Below are 19,668 nucleotides of genomic sequence, written 5' to 3'. Positions count from 1 at the left end.
GTGAAAACAAATGGATGAAATTTTAATACAAACATCAGAATGAGCATAACGAATGGAGAGGTCTATATTTGTAGATTACTAAATGAAAATAAGGAAATGTTTGAAAATAGAATTTTTAAATATCTAGCAGCATGATGGGACTGTTGTGTTCTCTAAAAACAGATTTAAAAATAATGAAATGACAGGAAACAGCACTGGAAAGGAAGTGGGGGAGGGAGAGTTAAAAAAAAAAAAGAATTACAAGAGGTCACAAGTATTTCCCAGAACGAATTCAGATACTATCAGACATAGCGTGGTGCTCAGAGTCTTAGAGAGTTACACTGTAGTATCAGGTAGTTGCCGGTTTGAGGGGAAATTATTATTAGTTTGAAAAACTCTGCTGTATCCTACCTAGAGTAGGGAGGGGATTCAGGTTACTCTGAACCCTTTGCTATCCACAGAATTTTTAGAGGATAGTGAATCCCATTCTAGGGAAAGATACCCAGCTTGTGCCCTTCAAAGCAAAGGACTTCAGTACTTCCTGCGACTCAAGGAACAAAAGGGTTAACCACTGCATTTTAATGTGTTTTAGAAGAAGAGGAAAATCAGAGCCACATAGGTTGGCAGTGAAAGTCCCCCCACCGTTTTTTTTTGAGACAAAGTCTCGCTCTTGTTGCCCAGGCTGGAGTGCAGTGGTGCAGTCTCAGCTCACTGCAACCTCCACCTCCTAGGTTCAAGCAGTTCTCCTGCCTCAGCTCCAAGTAGCTGGAATTACAGGCGCTCACCACCATGACCATCTAATTTGCGTTTCTTTAGTAAAGACAGGGTTTTACCACATAGGGCAGGCTGGTCTTGAACTCCCGACCTCGGGTGATCCACCTGCCTTGGCCTGCCGAAGTGCTGGGATTACAGGCATGAGCCACCATACCTGGCCTAAAAGTCTCTCTTCTCTTTTATACCCATGCCCATCAGCTGCCACCTGAAGCTTAAGAGTGTAGACATGGGCATTACATGGCACCTCCTTAGAAATGGGCCTCCAGGCTACATGTCTCTCCAGGTTAAGAACCCCTGCATTAAGGCAAGGGCTATTATTGGTAGTTGTGGTACACAGATACTGCACTCTCACTGTCAGAAGAGTTAGCCACCATCTGTCACTCGGTGGGCATCTTTCTGCTTCTCCCTCACTGAATTCATATGCACATTCCTGTGTTTAAACTTAAATACTGTTCTAAATTTGATTCTTCCAACGACAATATCTTAGAGTTCTTTGAATGCCCACGCATACAGGCCCATCTCACTCTGTACAACAGAAATGTGGCATACTATTTAATTTCACTACTGCTACGCTGATAATAATTTAATTGATTCTCATTTTTTTGCTGTCAGTATAGAGACAGATCTGTAGCAAATTTGTGTGTGTATGTATCTGCATATACATCTTTGTGTAAATGTCAAATAGGATGGATATTTAGAGGTGAAGTTGCTGGTTCAAAAGATATTTTAATTTTTAATTTTGATAGCTTCTGCTGGATTGCCTTGCAAGTAGGTTTCACCACTGTACACTTCATCAGCTTGAGGGTGTTTACAGTCTATATGTAATCATTGTCAGGAAACAAACGTGTTCAACAAAAAAATATCAATTTTGTCTAATGAATGAAAATGATCCCATTTTTATCACTTTAATTTACATTTTCCTTATTACTAGTTAGATTAATGATCTTCACATTTTTTTTTAGCTTATTTATTTCCCTTCTTTTTTTTCTATTGAGTTGCTTGATATTTTCTTTTTAACTCTTAGGGCTCTTTCTATATTCCACTTATTCTTTGGTAGGTGCGTTACAAATATTTTATCCCAGGTTTTCACTTATCTTTTAACTTTGTAATTTATGGTGCATGCAGACATTTTCGGTTGACATGAAATAAATTTTTCTGGGGTTTAGCTTTTAACTCGTGACCTCTGGGCTGTGTGTCTTCCTAAGTAGAGCCTTTCTGAGATTAGACATAGAATTGCACATAGGATTTTATATAATTTCTTCTAATACTTTTTTTAATTCTGTGGATTTCTTAATATTCAATTAGGAACATTTTCAAGTACCTATTGGAGTAAAAAAGAAATAGGAATTCAAGGATTAGCATAGTGTCTGAGGGTAGAGAAAGCATGAAAGAAAAAAAAACAGAGGGCATCTCTCATGTGCTTCCAAGACATTTTTTGACCTGTTTAGAATTCACAGTCTTTAGGAACTTAATTCATTTTTTCCTTCATTTAGCAAATGTATTAAATGCCTACTTGGCGCCAGCAAGTATGCAAAGCTCTGGGGATACGACAGTAGGGATGGAAAGTGAACGAGATGAGCCCTCTAGGAGCTGAATGAGACAGTTGTCTGAGATGATTGCTGAAGGAATTGAGGGCAATGCGGAGCAGGCAGAGAGAAGGTTAGCGATCTCCAGGCAGAGGAAACAAGAGTGGTGAGGGGTCTCAGGAGCCATGTTAAGGAGTTGTGACTGTACTCAGAAGGCAATGAAGACCAAGTAAAGGAAGCACTTTAGCCAGAGAAATGAAATCATCAAATTTGGTTTCTATAAGGTTATTCTGGTTAACATGTAGAGAATGAATAGTTGGGGCAAGCCTGGAACCTGGAAAAACAAACTATTGTTAAGAGTTTGTCAAGAGAGGACCGTGGTGGCTTGATGGGTAGTTTCAGGAAAAGAGAAAGAAATAGACTGATTCAAAAGAGATTTGGGATAAAGAAAAGAAGCAACTGGTGATTGATTAAGTGCAGAGAAAAAGGAAGAGACGAGGGGTCAAGAATGACATTCCGATTTTGACTGTGATAAGCTCAGTGGGGTGGGTGGCAGAACCATTCACTGAAACAGGCAATTGAGCAAGGTGTTTTTTTTTTTCTTTTTTTGCTACACAAGAGATATTTATTAATGTTCTGTTGTCTTTACAGTTTTAACATAGCAAACCAAGGTGAATTACCACTTGGGCAGAAAGCACATCATTCTACATTATAACCAACTGGTTTCTGCTAACACATTGTAAAAGCAAGTAGTACAGTATGTTAGGGATCATCTCAAAAGTTCCAAGCTCACTCTTTCTTTGCTCCTAAGTACCTAATCCTCTCCTTACTCCCAGCCTTTGGACTAATCATCAGGAAATAAAAGGAAAAAAAGGGGGGGTGAGGGTGGGGGGCTCTAATTATAGAAAGAGTGCCAAGAATTATATTTTAGTAATTAAGCTTCATTTGTATCCTAGTCCTTTCTATTTTATATAGTGACAGCACCTTTAGAATCCCTCAGGTACAATAAGGTACTGCAAAATTGTGGATACAGACCGCAGCAGCATGTTTGGAGGAGAAGATCATATATGGACATGTTAAATCATGTTACACATGTCAGGTTTTAGATGCCTGTGTAGTATCCAAGCCAAATATCTAGAAGGCAATTTGTGGCTTTGTAGTTCAGGAGAATGTCCAGCATGGAGTCATTAGCATTGAAATGGTGTGAACAGTGGGGAGCGAAGCCACCAGGAGAGCACTGATGTAGAAGAGCAAGAATGCGCAGAAAACCAAGCCTGATCCCAATCCAGAACCGAGCAAATGAGTTTCCTGCATATTACAGCACGTGACTGAAAAGAAGAACAAAAGTTACACCTGTGTACCTTTAAGATTCTGAATCCCACAAATAAAATATGACATGGGGATTTCTCACTCACCCTTGAAACTTGGAGGTTGAGGAGTCGAGGGGAACCACCAAATACTGTGGGGAAGGACAGTGGGTATCAGTTATCTTTTGTGTAAAAAAGAAAATTTGTGACTTTTTATCCCGTCTGTAAACCAAGGTTTTGAAAAACAAAAGTATCCATAGTTCCTTAAACGAAGAAAGTGAGAGTACTGACCAGCAAAGTAAAGCCAGCACACATAGATGGTAACCTGGGAAGAGACCTGTAGTCAGTAATCCAACAAAACCCATATTGTTTAAATCGGTCAGAAAAAAAATCAAGAGTGATATAAAGAATAGGAAATAGGACAGGATAGAGACTTGAAGCAAGACCAGGGATTGGCAAACCATGGCCCCTGAGCCACAGCCTGATTTTCTTAATAGTTTTATTGGAAAACATTCATGCCCATTCATTTACATATTGTCTGTGAAGGCAGAGCTGAGCAGTTGCTATAGAGACTATATGGTCCACAAAGCCAAATGTATTTACTTTGGCTCTACAAAATAAGTTTGCCAGACACTGTAAAAGACCAGTGAAAATGTCCAAAGAAGGACAAGAGCATGTTTAAAAATAATGGACAGAAAAGCTAACGATAATATTAACATTACGAACTGAGGGGAGGGAAGCATAACGGTATTCTCTACTTTGCATCAGGGTACCACGTAGATAGCAAAGCCCAAACTGAAGGAAGGCAGGCTCTTAACTGATCATTGAAGTTGTTATTCAGTGGGTTTTGAGCATTTTTGATTTATGTAGTTTTTTTTATGATCAATGCTATTAGATATGGCTTCTAAACCAATATAAATTTAAGCCAACCTAATATTTCTGAAACTAAAATGGAATCTCGATGATTTTTGAGAAGCTTTAGTCCACAAAGACAATTTTACTACACTATACATTTGGGCAAGTGGGTAATCAACTTAGTTGGACTAGGTAGCCTTAGCTGCTATATAAATACAGACTAAAAAAAAGAAAAATGTTTTCTCAAGTTACAGGAAGCCAGATTCATAACCATCCGTCACTTGCTTGGGCAAGTTACTGATAAAGTCTGCAGAAAAATAGCAAACAGTGTGTCCCTGCACCTTGGCTGTTGAAAATGAGATTCTTTCTCTGATTGATGTTAGCAGAGAGGCTTGTGAAAATGCATTTCCAACTGATTAGTTCAGAAGGTGTCAATCTCATGTAGTTTTATGACCTGCAGACTACATGCCAGATGTACATTTGCTTTTTATAAACTCACAAAGATGAATGACTAAATTTGAGCGTTCCTCTTTGGCAACTGTACTGTCCATTGCCCAGGGGAAGACACTGTGGGAGTATTATGACGGGGGAGAAGAGGGTAAGGAGCACTTCACCCTTAATTTGCCAGATTAATGGAGATAAAATAGAATATTTGGAAGTACTTTTCCTATTGAGTCATTTCTACTTTTGTTGAAGAATGACTACAAGGGGAAAACCTGCAAGAATATCAGATATTTGTGTTGTTTTTCTCCCAAGCATATGTACCCATTCTAAATCCATTGAGTGAGAACGGAAGGTACTGTATCATAAAACACATTTTAAAAATTCCTCATAAAATGTCAACAATAACTAAGAATTGGGATGGAAAGGTTGAGGTTTTTTAAAAAAAAAATTGTTCGTTTGTTATTTTGGTTTTGTTATTGTTGTTGTTTCGAAACAAGGTCTGTCCCTGTCGCCCAGGCCGAAGCACAGTGGTGGGATCATCCCTCACTGCAGCCTTGAACTCCTGGGCTCAAGTGATCCTCCCACCCCAGCCTCCCGAGTAGCTAGGACTACAGGTGCACACCACCATACCTGGCTAATTTTTCTAACTTTTTGTAGAGATAGGGTCTCGCTATGTTGCCCAGGCCTGTCTTGAATTCCTGGGCTCAAGTGATCCTCCCATCTTGGCCTCCCAAAGTGCTGGGATTGCAGGCATGAGTCACTGTGCCTGGCTAATTGTTTTTTTGAAGCCAGAAATGCTACTGGGGCAGTAGGTCAACAGTCTACTACTTTAGAATTCTGAATCTTAACAACTATGCTTCTATTTCTATGAAAGAGAGGGAGAAAAAATGTTTTACATTATTATTATTATATATCCTCATGAAAAATAAGAATAGCATTGTGTCATCTTTCTTCCACTAGAAATATTGAAAAATATTTATAAATTTTTCATCTTCATGCCCTTTTGCCTAAGAAAGTAATACTTTGATAAATGTATGTAAAATTTCCAAACTCTTTTCATTTGATTTTCTTAAAACATGATTTTAGGTTTTTTTCAGAGAAATAAACATGCAGTTTCAAATGATTTGCAACTCATCATCTTAGAAACATAATAGTCAGGAAAATACATACTGTCATAAGGAAACTGTATGAAATCAGATCTGCTTCCAGAAATTCTGACGCACACATTTTCACATGTATAGAAATTATGGTAACAGAAACTTAAAATATTAGTGTGAAAAGAGGCCAACTTCATACATTTAATTCAGGTATTCACTTACTAAGCCTTGCCTCTTCTCCCCCACCTGCAAAAGAAATAGTCAAGAGATTTTTAGTTACTGTCTCTGGATAAGTCACTATCCATTTCAGGTGACAGAAAATTTAATTCAAACAGACTTAAGGAAAAAGGGAATGCCTTAGTTTCTATGACTATGAAAACCCAGAGGTCAAGTGCAGCTTATGGCAAAAACCTCAAAGGTTTTTGCGTCTCTGTCTGACCTGTTGGTTTCTGCTCCAGCCCTTGGCTCTGCTTACCCAGGGATGGCCCCACTTCCAGCAGCTTCTATCATGACAGCAAGGTGGCTGCAGCAGTCCCAGCCACACAGCCTCACAGATCAAGCCTGGTCGAGGGGTAAGAATCTCGTTAGATTGTTCCTGAAATTCACTCGTGTTAGACATGTTAGGGCACCCGTAGGTTTCTGAAGCAAACACGAAGGGAGGATTACGCACACGGACTGAGAGGCGGGGAAGGCCAGGTACACAAATGAAAAGTTAGAGCTGTTGCCCAAAGAAAGGGAAATGTGTCCCGGAAGCACAAGCACTCACTACATTTCTTCTTCACATGGGCACAATGACTTGAGGGCACTGAGCCAGGCTCCTCACGTCTGGTTTCTTACCTTACCTGTGTTGTTGCTGACCTGCCTTTTAGACTGGGCGATTTACTTCAACTTTGTCTGCTTTCTTTTATCGCAGTTTGCTGTCAGATAATGAAGGGGCAAGCTAATATTCTTTTGTTTTGTTTTGTTTTGAGATGGAGTCTTGCACTGTTGCCCCGGCTGTAGTGCAGTGGCTCAGTCTCGGCTCACTGCAGTCTCCACCTCCTGGGTTCAAGCAGTTCTCCTGCCTCAACCACCCAAGTAGCTGGGACTACAGGTGTGTGCCACCATGCCCAGCTAATTGTTTTGTGATTTTAGTGGAGATGGGGTTTCAACATGTTGGCCAGGATGATCTGGATCTCCTGACCTCATGATCCGCCTATCTCAGCCTCCCATTGTGCTGGGATTACAGGCGTGAGCCACGGTTCCCAGCCACTAATATTCTATTAATAAGAATAGCCTAACATAAATCAGTGGCTAGTATAGTTTTCAAACAAAGTAAAAGACTTTTTTTCATTGTGTAAATAAAACATAGGGATCATCTAGATATTTTCGGCTGAGCTTGCTATCATAGGATCAAACCAAGACTTCACACTTAAGTTTGAAGATTTTAAAACTGTTTTGTCGATTCTCCTAAGAGTGACTAAACTCTTCAGAAACTTTTTTTTTTTTTTTTGAGATGGACTCTCAGTCACCAGGCTGGAGTGCAGTGGTGTGATCTCAGCTCACTGCAACCTCCGACTCCCTGTTTCAAGCGATTCTCCTGCCTCAGCCTCCCAAGTAGCTGGTATTACAGGCTCACACCACCACGCCCAGCTAATTTTTGTATTTTTAGTAGAGACGGGGTTTTACCATGTTAGTCAGGCTGGTCTCGATCCCCTGACCTGGTGATCTGCCCGCCTCGGCCTCCCAAAGTGCTGGGATTACAGGTGTGAGCCTCCACGTCCAGCCAGAAACTAGTATTTTTGTTAACCTATACCAATAAATGTAATTACCAAGGAGATAAAAATTCATGTTTTTTGCCGGCCTCAGTGGCTCATGCCTGTAATGCCAGCACTTTGGGAGGCCTAGGCGGGTGGATCACTTAAGGCTTGGAGTTCAATGCCAGCCTGGCCAACATGGTAAAACCCCATCTCTACTAAAAATGCAAAAAGTAGCCGGGCATGGTGGCAGGCATCTGTAGTCTCAGCTACTTAGGAGGCTGAGGCAGGAGAATCACTTGAACACGCTAGGCAGAGGTTGCAGTGAGCTCAGATCACTCCACTGCACTCTAGCATGGGTGACAGAGCAAGATTCAGTCTCAGAAAAAAAAAATTATATTTTCAACTGGTCAGTAAAACCTGACCTTAGAGAATAATATTATCAAACAATCATAACCTGAAACACTCATCCACGAATGGATTGGTTATAGGTTTTCAACAGAATGCTTACATGAGCCATTGAGTATAGTTTCCTTTTGATGTTCCCAGAGAATACGCTGGCACATTCTTCTCATTATTATTCCATTTATATCATCAATACTATAGGTCAATTTTTCATGATGGAGTTCTTATACTTTATCATATTATGGATGATTTACATTTACCGCATTTTAATTACTGCCTCCATTTTAGTGCATGTATTCTAGGAGTCCAGGCTTTTGTTTAAAATTTGGGAAATGTCTGATTTCATCTGGAACACACTTTACCTTCCTTAGAAGAGTTGGTTTATTTCTTTGTCTTTTTTCTTTTTTTTTTTTTTTTTTTGAGGCAGAGTCTCACTCTGTTGCCCAGACTGGAGTGCAGTGGCGCAATCTCGGCTCACTGCAACTACCACCTCCTGGGTTCAAGTGATTCTCATGCCTCAGCCTCCCAAGTGGCTGGGAATCCAGGCATCTGCCACTGTGCCTGGCTAATTTTTATATTGGTTTCACCGTGTTGGCAAGGCTGGTCTCGAACTCCTGACCTCAGGTGATATGCCTGCCTCAGCCTTCCAAAGTGCTGTGATTATAGGCATGAGCCACTGCGCGCAGCCAGAAGAGCTATTTTCTTGAAAGGTGGTTGGCTGATTTCATCCATTTTATATTGATTTGTGTTTGCTGCACTTCATAAACTTTTATTTTCTGACCCTCTCCCAAATTTTAGAGCTTCGCCCTATGTAGAATCCTGCTTACCATACACACTTACTGTGCTGACTCCTAATGCGTTTTCTCTAAAATACAGGATATTTGAATAGTTCTACTTACGACTAATTCATATTCCTTCATACTACCACGAATAGGTTGTTCTAATCACTAATTTTTTATTTCTTACTCAGAACAAGCATTAAATGATTCTTTTCAACCACCTCTAGTCCAAATGTTTACTCTCTGTGAAGGCAGATTCAAGTAGATTTATGTGTCATGTAATGATGGGGATATGTTCTGAGATAGGTGTCGCTAGTTTCATCATGTGGGGGCATCATGGTGTGTGCTTAGCAAATCTAGGTGGCACAGCCTACTACACTCCTGGACTATACATCTGTACAGCGTGTTACTCTACTGAATACTGAGGCAGTTGTAACACAGCGATATTTGTGTATCTAAACATAGAAAAGGTACTGAAAAAATACGGTATCACTGTCTTAGGGGACCACCCTCGTAAATGTGGTCTGTCATTATGTGATGCATGACTGTATTGTGTTTGTATTTCTTCTGGTTTTAAAAAGTATGCCTCATAGAAATTACTATCAGATAGGCAGTGGGAAGTCACTTGATGTGGAAAAAAACAGTCAAGTAACAAAACTGATTCTACATTATGGCATCAAAAGGAAAATTATCTTACTGGGGAACACTTCTTTCCACAGATGGACTCATTGACTGCATGGACCCCGATTGCTGCCTGCAGAGTTCCTGCCAGAATCAGCCCTACTGCCGGGGTCTGCCAGATCCCCAGGACATCATTAGCCAAAGCCTTCAGTCGCCTTCTCAGCAAGCTGCCAAGTCCTTCTATGATCGAATCAGTTTTCTTATAGGATCTGATAGCACCCATGTTATACCTGGAGAAAGTCCTTTCAATAAGAGGTTAATGCATCTTTTCCTTGTATAGATATGCAGTGATGTTACCAACGGTTATGTGCACTTCATGTGAAATATTGATGACTGTGAACTTGAGGAAAGTGCTGGTTTTTAAATATAGTTTTTCCTCTTTCTGCAAATTCTTCACCACACTTTGCATTTCAAGCATTTTTGACACAGTTCACATACTTTGTCAATTTCAGTACCTGAGCCATAACAGGGCATTACATTAAAAAGTCAATAAATCTTCATTTAACTAGTTGACTTTGTTAGCACAGTTGGAAATGTTTCCAAAAAAGCAATGAAAAGACTCCAATAGGCAAAACAGAAGTGTACTTTTTTTTAGCTGAGCTCACTAAATAATATAAATTATGAATTAATGTAATGGAGTTGCTGATGGCATGGCAGTAAGATTGCATAAGCTATTTGGTGCTTTACAGAGCAGTAATGACCTGAAAATAAACCAGTAAGTGAAAGCAGGTGTCTTGTGTCTCACTGAGCAAAAGAAGATGATTTACACTAGAACTCCTGGGTCTGCAGTCATTTACCAGCATTAATGCAGTTGTACCCAGCAGTTGATTAAAAGTTGTTGTACAAATGTCCCTTACTGCCCCCTTCAATCTTGTACTTCTTGGTCCCTGAAGATTTACTGATTGCATCAGAATTAATTAGAGAGACTACTTTTCTTCATGTGAGCACCATATATATGACTTACGAAGAAAGCACGGAGTTTATCATTTTAAAAATTCATCTCTAAATTATCAGTCTTGATAACTCTCCGAAAAACAGACTGCCACAAATTAAAACCCAGAATAAACACAAGGCATTCAGAGAATGTGAATTGCACTGAATTGAAAGGGACATTGTTTTGGGAGTATTTCAGGTCGGGTTTTTGTGAATAATGATTGATTACGTAGAATGGTGTTATTTTATTGTTAGGTCGAGTTATCTATAAATCATGATAACGTTGGCCTGAAAAGACAGATGTTCATTCCAATTCTTCTGCTTTTCCAACAGCCTTGCATCTGTCATCAGAGGCCAAGTACTGACTGCTGATGGGACTCCACTTATTGGAGTAAATGTCTCGTTTTTCCATTACCCAGAATATGGATATACCATCACCCGCCAGGATGGAATGTGAGTCAGTCCCGTCACAGCGTCTCTGAAGGCGTTAAGTATAAAAACTAGACCTTCCTGCACCACTGGCATGTTTGATTGTCCTTTTTGATGTGGAAATGCAGCAACTTTTAGACTCCAGAAACTTGTGACTGTACATATGGCAGAGATTTAAAGTCATATACTCACAGGCTTCTTTAAAAGTTGATCTTATTTTCAGTAGTAGTACTGTAATTTTGTAGGAGAATGTACTTTGTCTTAGTGGATGTATGTTGAAATCTTTAAGGGTAATATTTTGTAATGTCTACAACTTGAGCTCAGATGGTTCCAAAAAAAGAGACAATGGAAAGCAAATTTGTAAAAAAAAGGTGAATTTGGTGAATACACATAGGGCATATGAGTATTTATTGTTTAACTCTTGGAATATTTCTATAGAGCTGAAAATATTTCACATGAAAGTTGGGAGAAAAAGTTGATTTTCTTATAAAGCATATTAACTGGAGCAAGTGTGTATTGGTGGTTTCGTGGGATCCAGACCATTCACTAAGCATACCTTGTTTTTTCTTAGGTTTGACCTGGTGGCAAATGGTGGGGCTTCTCTAACTTTGGTGTTTGAACGATCCCCATTCCTCACTCAGTATCATACTGTGTGGATTCCATGGAATGTCTTTTATGTGATGGATACCCTCGTCATGAAGAAAGAAGAGAATGACATTCCCAGCTGTGATCTGAGTGGATTCGTGAGGCCAAATCCCATTATTGTGTCATCGCCTTTATCCACCTTTTTCAGATCTTCTCCTGAAGACAGTCCCATCATTCCTGAAACACAGGTAAAATATTCTTGCAGGCAGTTCTTGTAGATACAAGATCTTCAGATCATGTTTTGCCAAAGAATCTTAAAAATGGATTATAGAGGCTGGGTGCAGTGGCTCATGCCTGTAATCCCAGCACTTTGGGAGGCCAAGGTGGGCAGATAATGAGATCAGGAGTTCAAGACCAGCCTGGCCAACTCCATCTCTACTAAACCCCATAGAAACCCCATCTCTACTAAAAATACAAAAAAAAAAAAGTAGGCAGACGTGGTGGTGGGTGCCTGTAAACCCAGCTTCTTGGGAGGCTGAGGCAGGAGAATTGCTTGAACCTGGGAGGTGGAGGTTGCAGTGAACCAGTGCCATTGCACTCCAGCCTGGGTGACACCGTGAGACTCTGCCTAAAAAAAAAAATGGATTATAGAATTCCAGAGCTCTCTAAATAATTCTATAGAATGAAATATATATATATTGTGTGTGCACACGCTAGAGTAGGTATTGTTATAGTAGGATATCTAGTTATTTCTTAAAGATCCACTCAAACAAAATACTTTTTCTTCAGGATAGATCTGTACATATTTATTAGTAGTAATAAAAAATAAAAAACTAGCTTAAACTCAATCACTATTAATGTCTTTGCTTATTTATTTATTTATTGGAAAAAAAAAAATCTTAGTGCCTAAGTGTACCTGCCTGACTGACGTTGTACCAAGTGCTACTGATACGGCTCACTATCATACATGGCTATTAGTCTCAACAGCTCACTGTTTCATTGTTGGAAGTAAAAAGTGTTTTGGAAAAGGTAGTTTTTGACAGAAAATATTCATTAATGTAACTTTTTAAGAAATAGCTATACATTCCCTATTTGTTTCATGTAGTGAAATATCTGAGGATTGTGTACCATCTCATATGTTTTCAGTCAGAAATCTCTTTCAGATCTGAAAAGTAGGACATGAAGTATAATAACAATGGACTTTGGCAGGCAGCGCGGCTCACTACTATAATCCCAGCACTGTGGGAGGCCAAGGCGGGAGCATGGCTTGAGCCCAGGAGTTTGAGACAAAACCCCGTCTCTACAAAATATACAGAAAATTAGCCAGGTGTGGTAGCATGTGCCTGTAGTCCCAGCCACTCAGGAGGCTGAGGTGGGAGGATCACTTCAGCCCTGGGAGGTCAAGGCTGCATGAGTCATGAGTGGCACTGCACTCCAGCCTAGACACCAGGAGTGAGACCCTGTCTCAAAAATATACAGCATAATAATGGACTATATTCATAAAGAGGTAAGGAAAAATCTGTGGTCATCAAAATACAGCAGCACATAGCAGCTTTGTCATATTCATTCTCCAGCTGTTTATTGAATACCTGTTCTGTACCAGGCACTGTTATGTGGGAACAAAGCGGTAAAGCACCCACATGAGGTACCTGCTCTCAGTGAGCTTCCCAACTCACGAGCGGAGAGAGGCAGTCAGCAAGAAATATGTCAGGTTGTGATGGGACAACGAAATATAAGGCAGGGGACAGTGGTAGAGGTAATACAGTTTGAGAAAATCTCTTCAACAAGGCGACATTTCGGCACAAACCTTAAGAAAGTAGAAGAATAAACCCTGAAAATAGAAGGGGATTCTAGGTACAGCATGAGTGGGTTGTTCAAAGAATGGCAAAGAGGATAGCAGGCATGGCTGGAGTGAAGTCAGCGGTAAATAAATCACAAGCCATCGAAGACCATGGCAAAGATAACTCTTTAGGTGTTTAAGCGGAGCAGTAATAGTCACTGATCTCCTCCTTTAAGGATTTTCTGGGCTGAGAATATTCTATATCGGGCAAGGGTAGAAACAAGGAGACCAGTTAGGAAGCAACCTCAGCTGTCCACAGGAGAGATCATGGTGGCTTGGACAGAAGTCTTTGCGGGTAGAAGCAGACACAGAAGATTGGAGTCCAGGGAAGAGGTTGAAACTCAAGAGGTACATGTGGGAGTCATTCACATATAAATACCAAGCACTGGGAGTGGTCACCTAGGGAGGGAGTACAGATGGAGGCTTCAGGAGGTGATCCAGAAGGGTCTAGGCTGACACAAAATCAAAAAGGCTCACAGGCAGCAACACCTCAGGGATTCGTTGTAAAATGGTCAAGCCAACTTTGAGCTGAAACTTTAAGAAGTTCGTTGTACCCTCAATCAATTTAATACTTCCTCCCCAGGCCCCTCTTGCAGGACCTCTGAACTTCATAGGCAGTCCTAAAATATACTTTACCTACAGTCAGTATCTGTCTGTAGGTGCCAAATTTCTAGCAAACTATGATATTGAAATGGGTTTCAAATAGTCAACAATTCCATGAATACATGGAGTCTTTTCTCCATTCAGTAGGCAGATATTCCAGAAAAATATACTGAGAGCCTACTATGTACAAGATACTTTACTCGGGTAAAAAGAAGCAGCAGCCATGCATCCTATCATTCTAAATGCAATAAAGATTTTAATGAAGAAATAGACAAGTTCAAGGGAGAGGCCAATTCCTAAGTAAGCCAAAGAAAGAATCACTGAGGAGGTTGGTCTTAAGGATTAGGCTCGAGAGGGAAGAAAGCACGTTTCAGCTGGAAGATGTGGAAGCAACAGTGGAATGGTAAAAACAAGTCATGTTGTATCGGGGATAATCGGGAAGGAAGCAGAAGATGACCCAGGGCCAGCTTATACGTGGCCCTGAGACGCAATCCAATGGAAACCTTGAATTCTTTCGGTGATGCAGAGCCAGTGCACCAATGGAGTTTTTTCAGCAATTCTCTAAAGCTAACTCAAGCGGCAAAATGCACTTGGCAGAAGTACAGAAGATACTGGTGGAAGACAGAAATCAGTGAGCAGGCTGTTCTTGTTAAGTGTGTATCCACACGTCTCCGGGACTCAGATGGAGGGGCTCGCAATCACAATGGTAGTGGAAATGAAGATGAGGGAGCGTGTTAGACAGCGATTGGAAGATGGAATTGGCAGGACATGGCTCCTAACCAAATGTTTAACAGGGTCGGGAACGGTATTTACGGCTCGTGCAGCTGGCAGAAGTAGGCTTGATGGTTTATTTTCCCACTTTGGCTGGATTTACCTTTCCCACTAATGCAAAATAACATGGTCAAGTTAAATTACATCAGAAAAACATACACTTTAATGAGCAAAATTACAGATACTAAAATCAAGTATAACACATGATATTTCGAAATAGAGAGGCAGTTTAGGAAGGTCACAGGAAATACATATAATATTAATAAGAGAGTCTCTTAGTCATGAAAAACCTATCGAATGTATGGGAAATGATTTTGAAAATAAGAGGAAATAAATGGTGTGCTTTAGGGTTAAATCAGGTGTTACCAGGGCCATATTATCCAGCACTGGAGTCACAGAATCTAGTTTTCAAAGTAACTCATTTGATATGTCACTGATTATGGGACAACAATGAGTTCTCTTTAAACCATTCACCCTTACAGCCTACAGTCTTACAAAAGTGCCCTTAATCTTAAATTGAATGGTTTCCCCAGCTCTAAAAAGTTATTATATATTTGTAAACTATTTTGCTTAAGACAGTTTTGTGGCTGAATTTCGTCAGCATGTTTGAAGGAAAACTCCAACAGTAATAAGTTCATGTATCTACCTTAGAAATGCCTCTTAGAGCCAGGGGCGGTGGCTCATGCCTTTAATCCCAGCACTTTGGGAGACCAAGGAGGGTGGATCACAAGGTCAGGCGATCAAGACCATACTGGCCAACATGGTGAAATCCTGTCTCTACTAAAAATACAAAAAAATTAGCCGGGTGTGGTGGCGTGTGTCTGTATTCCTAGCTACTCAGGAGGCTGAGGCAGGAGAATTGCTTGAACCCGGAAAGTGGAGGTGGTGGTGAGCTGAGATCATGCCACTGCAGTCCAGTCTAGTGACAGAGCAAGACTCTGTCTCAAAAGAAAAAAAAAAAAAAACTGCCTCTTACCCTCCTGTACTGCATCACATCCCTCTTCATGCCAGCACCAACTGACAGGCTAGAATGGAAGTTTCCTTCGTCTATTTGTTGGTGCTACTTGCAACTGTGTGGTTGTTTATATTGAAGCTGACAGCTCTACCCTCAGTATAGGGGGTCTTTTAGGGTTTTACTGAAGTTATTAACATTTGGAAATGGCAGGTACACATCGTCCTTTACTGTTCTATGTGGAGGTGTTGGGGAAAGGGGAAACATTGCTGAACACTGATTCACTATTCTAAGATCTTTCCAACATGAAAAGGCAGCCCTCTCTGTCTGAATGATGAATCTTGATAGGGCAATGTGAGGAAGCCTTTGAGAGTACTGTTCAATTCTTCATAGAGAAAGTAGTGAGTTCCTGTTGCTCGTTCTTGAACACAAATAGCCTCGCACTTATGGCATATGAAGAAAGGCTATGAAGAGCTGTTCTTATTCCCCAAACTAACAGGAGCATTGGTAAAGAGAATCTGAACTCTTTAGAAAAATTGTATATGCTATACAAAATATGTTTTTCAGAATAAGTAATGTTTTGGCATAATGTACTTTGCATTTGTTAATATAAATGTCAGCATTCATTGAGCTAGTCACGGTGACTGGTAATCTATGAGGTTAAGCATATAATTTTTAAAATTTTAGGAAGGAGATAAATCTTTTGCACATAATTATATTAATTTTTACAGTCCAGTTTCAAATAAAAACTGTGGATTGTTATATTCTACGTGCATTTAATAACATATTAGTTGCTGTCTAGGAGCAATTGTATGGAGCTTTAAAATATTAACTAATTTACCATCATATTAAAAATCAATAAGTTGGAATTCAATCTTTAATTATGACAATGTGCTATTATTACATTACCTCTCAACATGGATATGGAATTTGCTACAAATTAACCCAAATTATTTGGTCTTTTTTGTTATCCTTACTGTCTTTATAGCCTGTGACCAGACAGCTGATGAGGCTATAGGTATTGGTTTAGTCTCTAAATGAGCCAGCTGGTACAGGCCAGGTCTTTGGCCTACACTGCATCCCCGATCTGAGCTAACCATCTTACAAACGTCTGCTCTGATTCTCCAGGGTGATGGGGTGAAAGATGGGTTAGTGAGAATCCACTGTGACTACTACACTAACAAGTCAGTGCATGTCAGCCTGATGGAGCAGTCACAGTGTTTCCCGTGTGAAGAGTAGCACCCGAGGTATGATTAACTCAGAATAAATGACAAGAGGCTTTTAGGAAGAGACATTTGGGCTGGCAGCAGAGTTATTTTTAATTATTGAATAAGATAACAGCTCAAATGCATATTTGTGAATAGGGATTCTTTGTGTCTTATTTTAGTTGCCTTGTCTTTAAGAGTAACTAAATTAAGACACAAAGAGTCACTATTCACAAATATATTGAATATATACTACATAAATATATTTTATCTAATAGTCATACATGATCACAGTTTGAAACTTCTGCTTTATTCCAACTTAGGTACTCCACGAGGAAACCACAATTCCTGGAACAGATTTGAAGCTCTCCTACTTGAGTTCCAGAGCTGCAGGATATAAGTCAGTTCTCAAGATCACCATGACCCAGTCTGTTATTCCATTTAATTTAATGAAGGTTCATCTTATGGTAGCTGTAGTAGGAAGACTCTTCCAAAAGTGGTTTCCTGCCTCACCGAACTTGGCCTATACTTTCATATGGGATAAAACAGATGCATATAATCAGAAGGTCTACGGTCTGTCTGAAGCTGTCGGTAAGCTCTATATAAATCTTCACTACAATGAAAAGTTTTTCTCGAAGTCAAACTGTCATAAATTAATTGTAACCCATGGAAGTCAGTGGATAAACAGAACATAATGAGAATAAGGTTGTCCTGGGGATATTATACCTTGGCTGGTTTAGATCTACTATGGGAAAAGAAAAGTACTCTATGTGGCAAGAAGAAGATCTCAGTCTTTCTGCCTGAAATGATGTTACAGCGGAATGCTCTGAATGAGATTTCAGGCTGTCACATCCTTTTCCCCCCGTGTTTCTTATTGTGTCCCTTTTTTGTTTTTTCATTTTCTTTTTCTCTTTATAACTTTATCTCCCTGGGTTTCCTTATTTGTTTTTGTTTTCTGTATCTAACACTAATGTCATTTCAATGCGTATTGGTAATTAACAGGATATCAGACATTTGTGTCCATGAATTACATCAGTTGTTTTCACTAGAAGGGCCAGTTCATTCAACGGTAGGACAATCTGAAAGCATCAAATCAGTTGTTTTATTGAATGACTGGACAATGCAATCAAAGTTTGATGTGTTGAGAGACAGAGAGATGGAAAGATAATAGGTATATAGCGTAGCTTCAGGCTCAAGTTCAGCACGTAGAAAACTAAAGAATGATATGTTTCTGTTTTAATTGTTATTTACCTTAAAATAGAACATTATACTGTGAAATGAATGTGTAATTCAGACTTGAATTAGTTTGAAGTAACCCAGTAGTTGCCACTTCTCCTTTCACTTTTTCCTAAATTTTAAAATCCATGTTTCATTGTGAACTCTGAAAAGTTTTTCATCTGTGATTTATTCATATTAATTTCCTGCTGGTTTATTTCTGATGATAATATGTAAACCTAATATCATAATCTGGCTTGCTTTTTTGTTCCATTGAATCTTACTGTAAATATTTTTCATAATTTAACACTCTTGAAAACTAATGAGTTCTAATTATTCAGATGGCAAACAGTATTTTTAGTTGTTCTTATCTAATCAGCCTTTGGAACTGACTTATCTGATCAAATTACTTAACCAGGTGCCCAATCTGGACCTCATTTTGTGCTGTGAACCCCTCATGAAGGAGTGGTGTTGGGGGGGTGAGAAAACACTCATTTTCCATTAAATCAGTAGAAAATAATATTTGGAGATTTTTTTAAAATCTTTCTATATAGTCAAATCTTCTTAAACCAAAAAATAAACTGCTCATAAATAAATGGAAATACACTCTCAGAACACAGATGCGAAAAAGGCAGTTTTTTTCTGAGTAATAAAATAAATTGCATTTCCCCCAGTAGTTAGAAAGATGAGCTGTGATTTGTTTGGATTCCAGTGTCAGTTGGATATGAGTATGAGTCGTGTTTGGACCTGACTCTCTGGGAAAAGAGGACTGCCGTTCTGCAGGGCTATGAATTGGATGCGTCCAACATGGGTGGCTGGACATTAGACAAACATCACGTGCTGGATGTGCAGAACGGTAAGCTCTTGCTCATAGATAGCTAATGTTGCTCACCTTCCAACTTACTTTTATCCTTTCCATGCTGTAGCATTAGAACTGGTAGGAAAGAAAAAAAAAGATGAATTTTTAAAGATTATAAAAGCCTAAAGTGGGAACTATATAACACTTGCTTAATATACTTTAAAATGTTCGTGTATCCATTGCCAAAATGATTTTCCCATTAGAATGTAAAAGACTGACTTTGGTGTTGCAATGAAAGATCTCGATGTGGGAGTCGTCAGCACAGATTCACCTAGGAGTGTCTCATTCTACAGTGAGTCAGTGAGTGTGAACCAGAGTCCTTGAGAAAGCTTTACCAAAAAATGCAGGGAAGGGGATTTGTTTTTAAAATAAAGAAAAAGTAAAAAAACTATGTGACTTCAAAATATTTTTCATAGGTTTTAATTCTTGGGTAATTACTCTGAGTATCTAGATTTTTTTTTTTCAGTTCTTCTTAAACTATTAGGGAAATAAAATATTCTGTCGCTCATGTGGGGTCGCACATATTGTTACTTGACTTGGTGAATATTAGGGGAAAAAATGAAGAACCTGAGAAAAAAATAAGAATCAGAAGTATTCCTAGGAGTAGACCTGATAATGTGATAGTGAATATACTCTGAAGAAGCATGTTTTAGATGTCACAAACCAAAAGAGAAATATTGGCAAAATATGATC

The 19,668-nt window shown here is 39.4% G+C and overlaps 1 protein-coding gene across 38 annotated transcripts in view; it reads left to right on the top strand.

The window, feature by feature from the left end:
* TENM3 (teneurin transmembrane protein 3) overlaps window positions 1–19,668 on the top strand; it is a 651,969-nt gene that overhangs the window by 569,394 nt on the left and 62,907 nt on the right. For all 38 annotated transcript variants that reach the window (XM_035292578.3, XM_078366209.1, XM_078366208.1 and 35 more), the window contains 5 exons: window positions 9,622–9,838; window positions 10,850–10,969; window positions 11,517–11,778; window positions 17,225–17,492; window positions 18,829–18,972. In XM_035292578.3, coding sequence (XP_035148469.1) covers window positions 9,622–9,838; window positions 10,850–10,969; window positions 11,517–11,778; window positions 17,225–17,492; window positions 18,829–18,972 — 1,011 coding nt within the window. The remainder of the gene's footprint in view (window positions 1–9,621; window positions 9,839–10,849; window positions 10,970–11,516; window positions 11,779–17,224; window positions 17,493–18,828; window positions 18,973–19,668) is intronic.

The sequence above is a fragment of the Callithrix jacchus genome, chromosome 3 (genome assembly GCF_049354715.1).
Source record: "Callithrix jacchus isolate 240 chromosome 3, calJac240_pri, whole genome shotgun sequence".
In the NCBI taxonomy this organism is placed as follows: domain Eukaryota; kingdom Metazoa; phylum Chordata; class Mammalia; order Primates; family Cebidae; genus Callithrix; species Callithrix jacchus.
The sequence above is the reverse complement of the archived record's forward strand: the minus strand, read 5'-3'. Positions and strand labels throughout refer to the sequence as shown.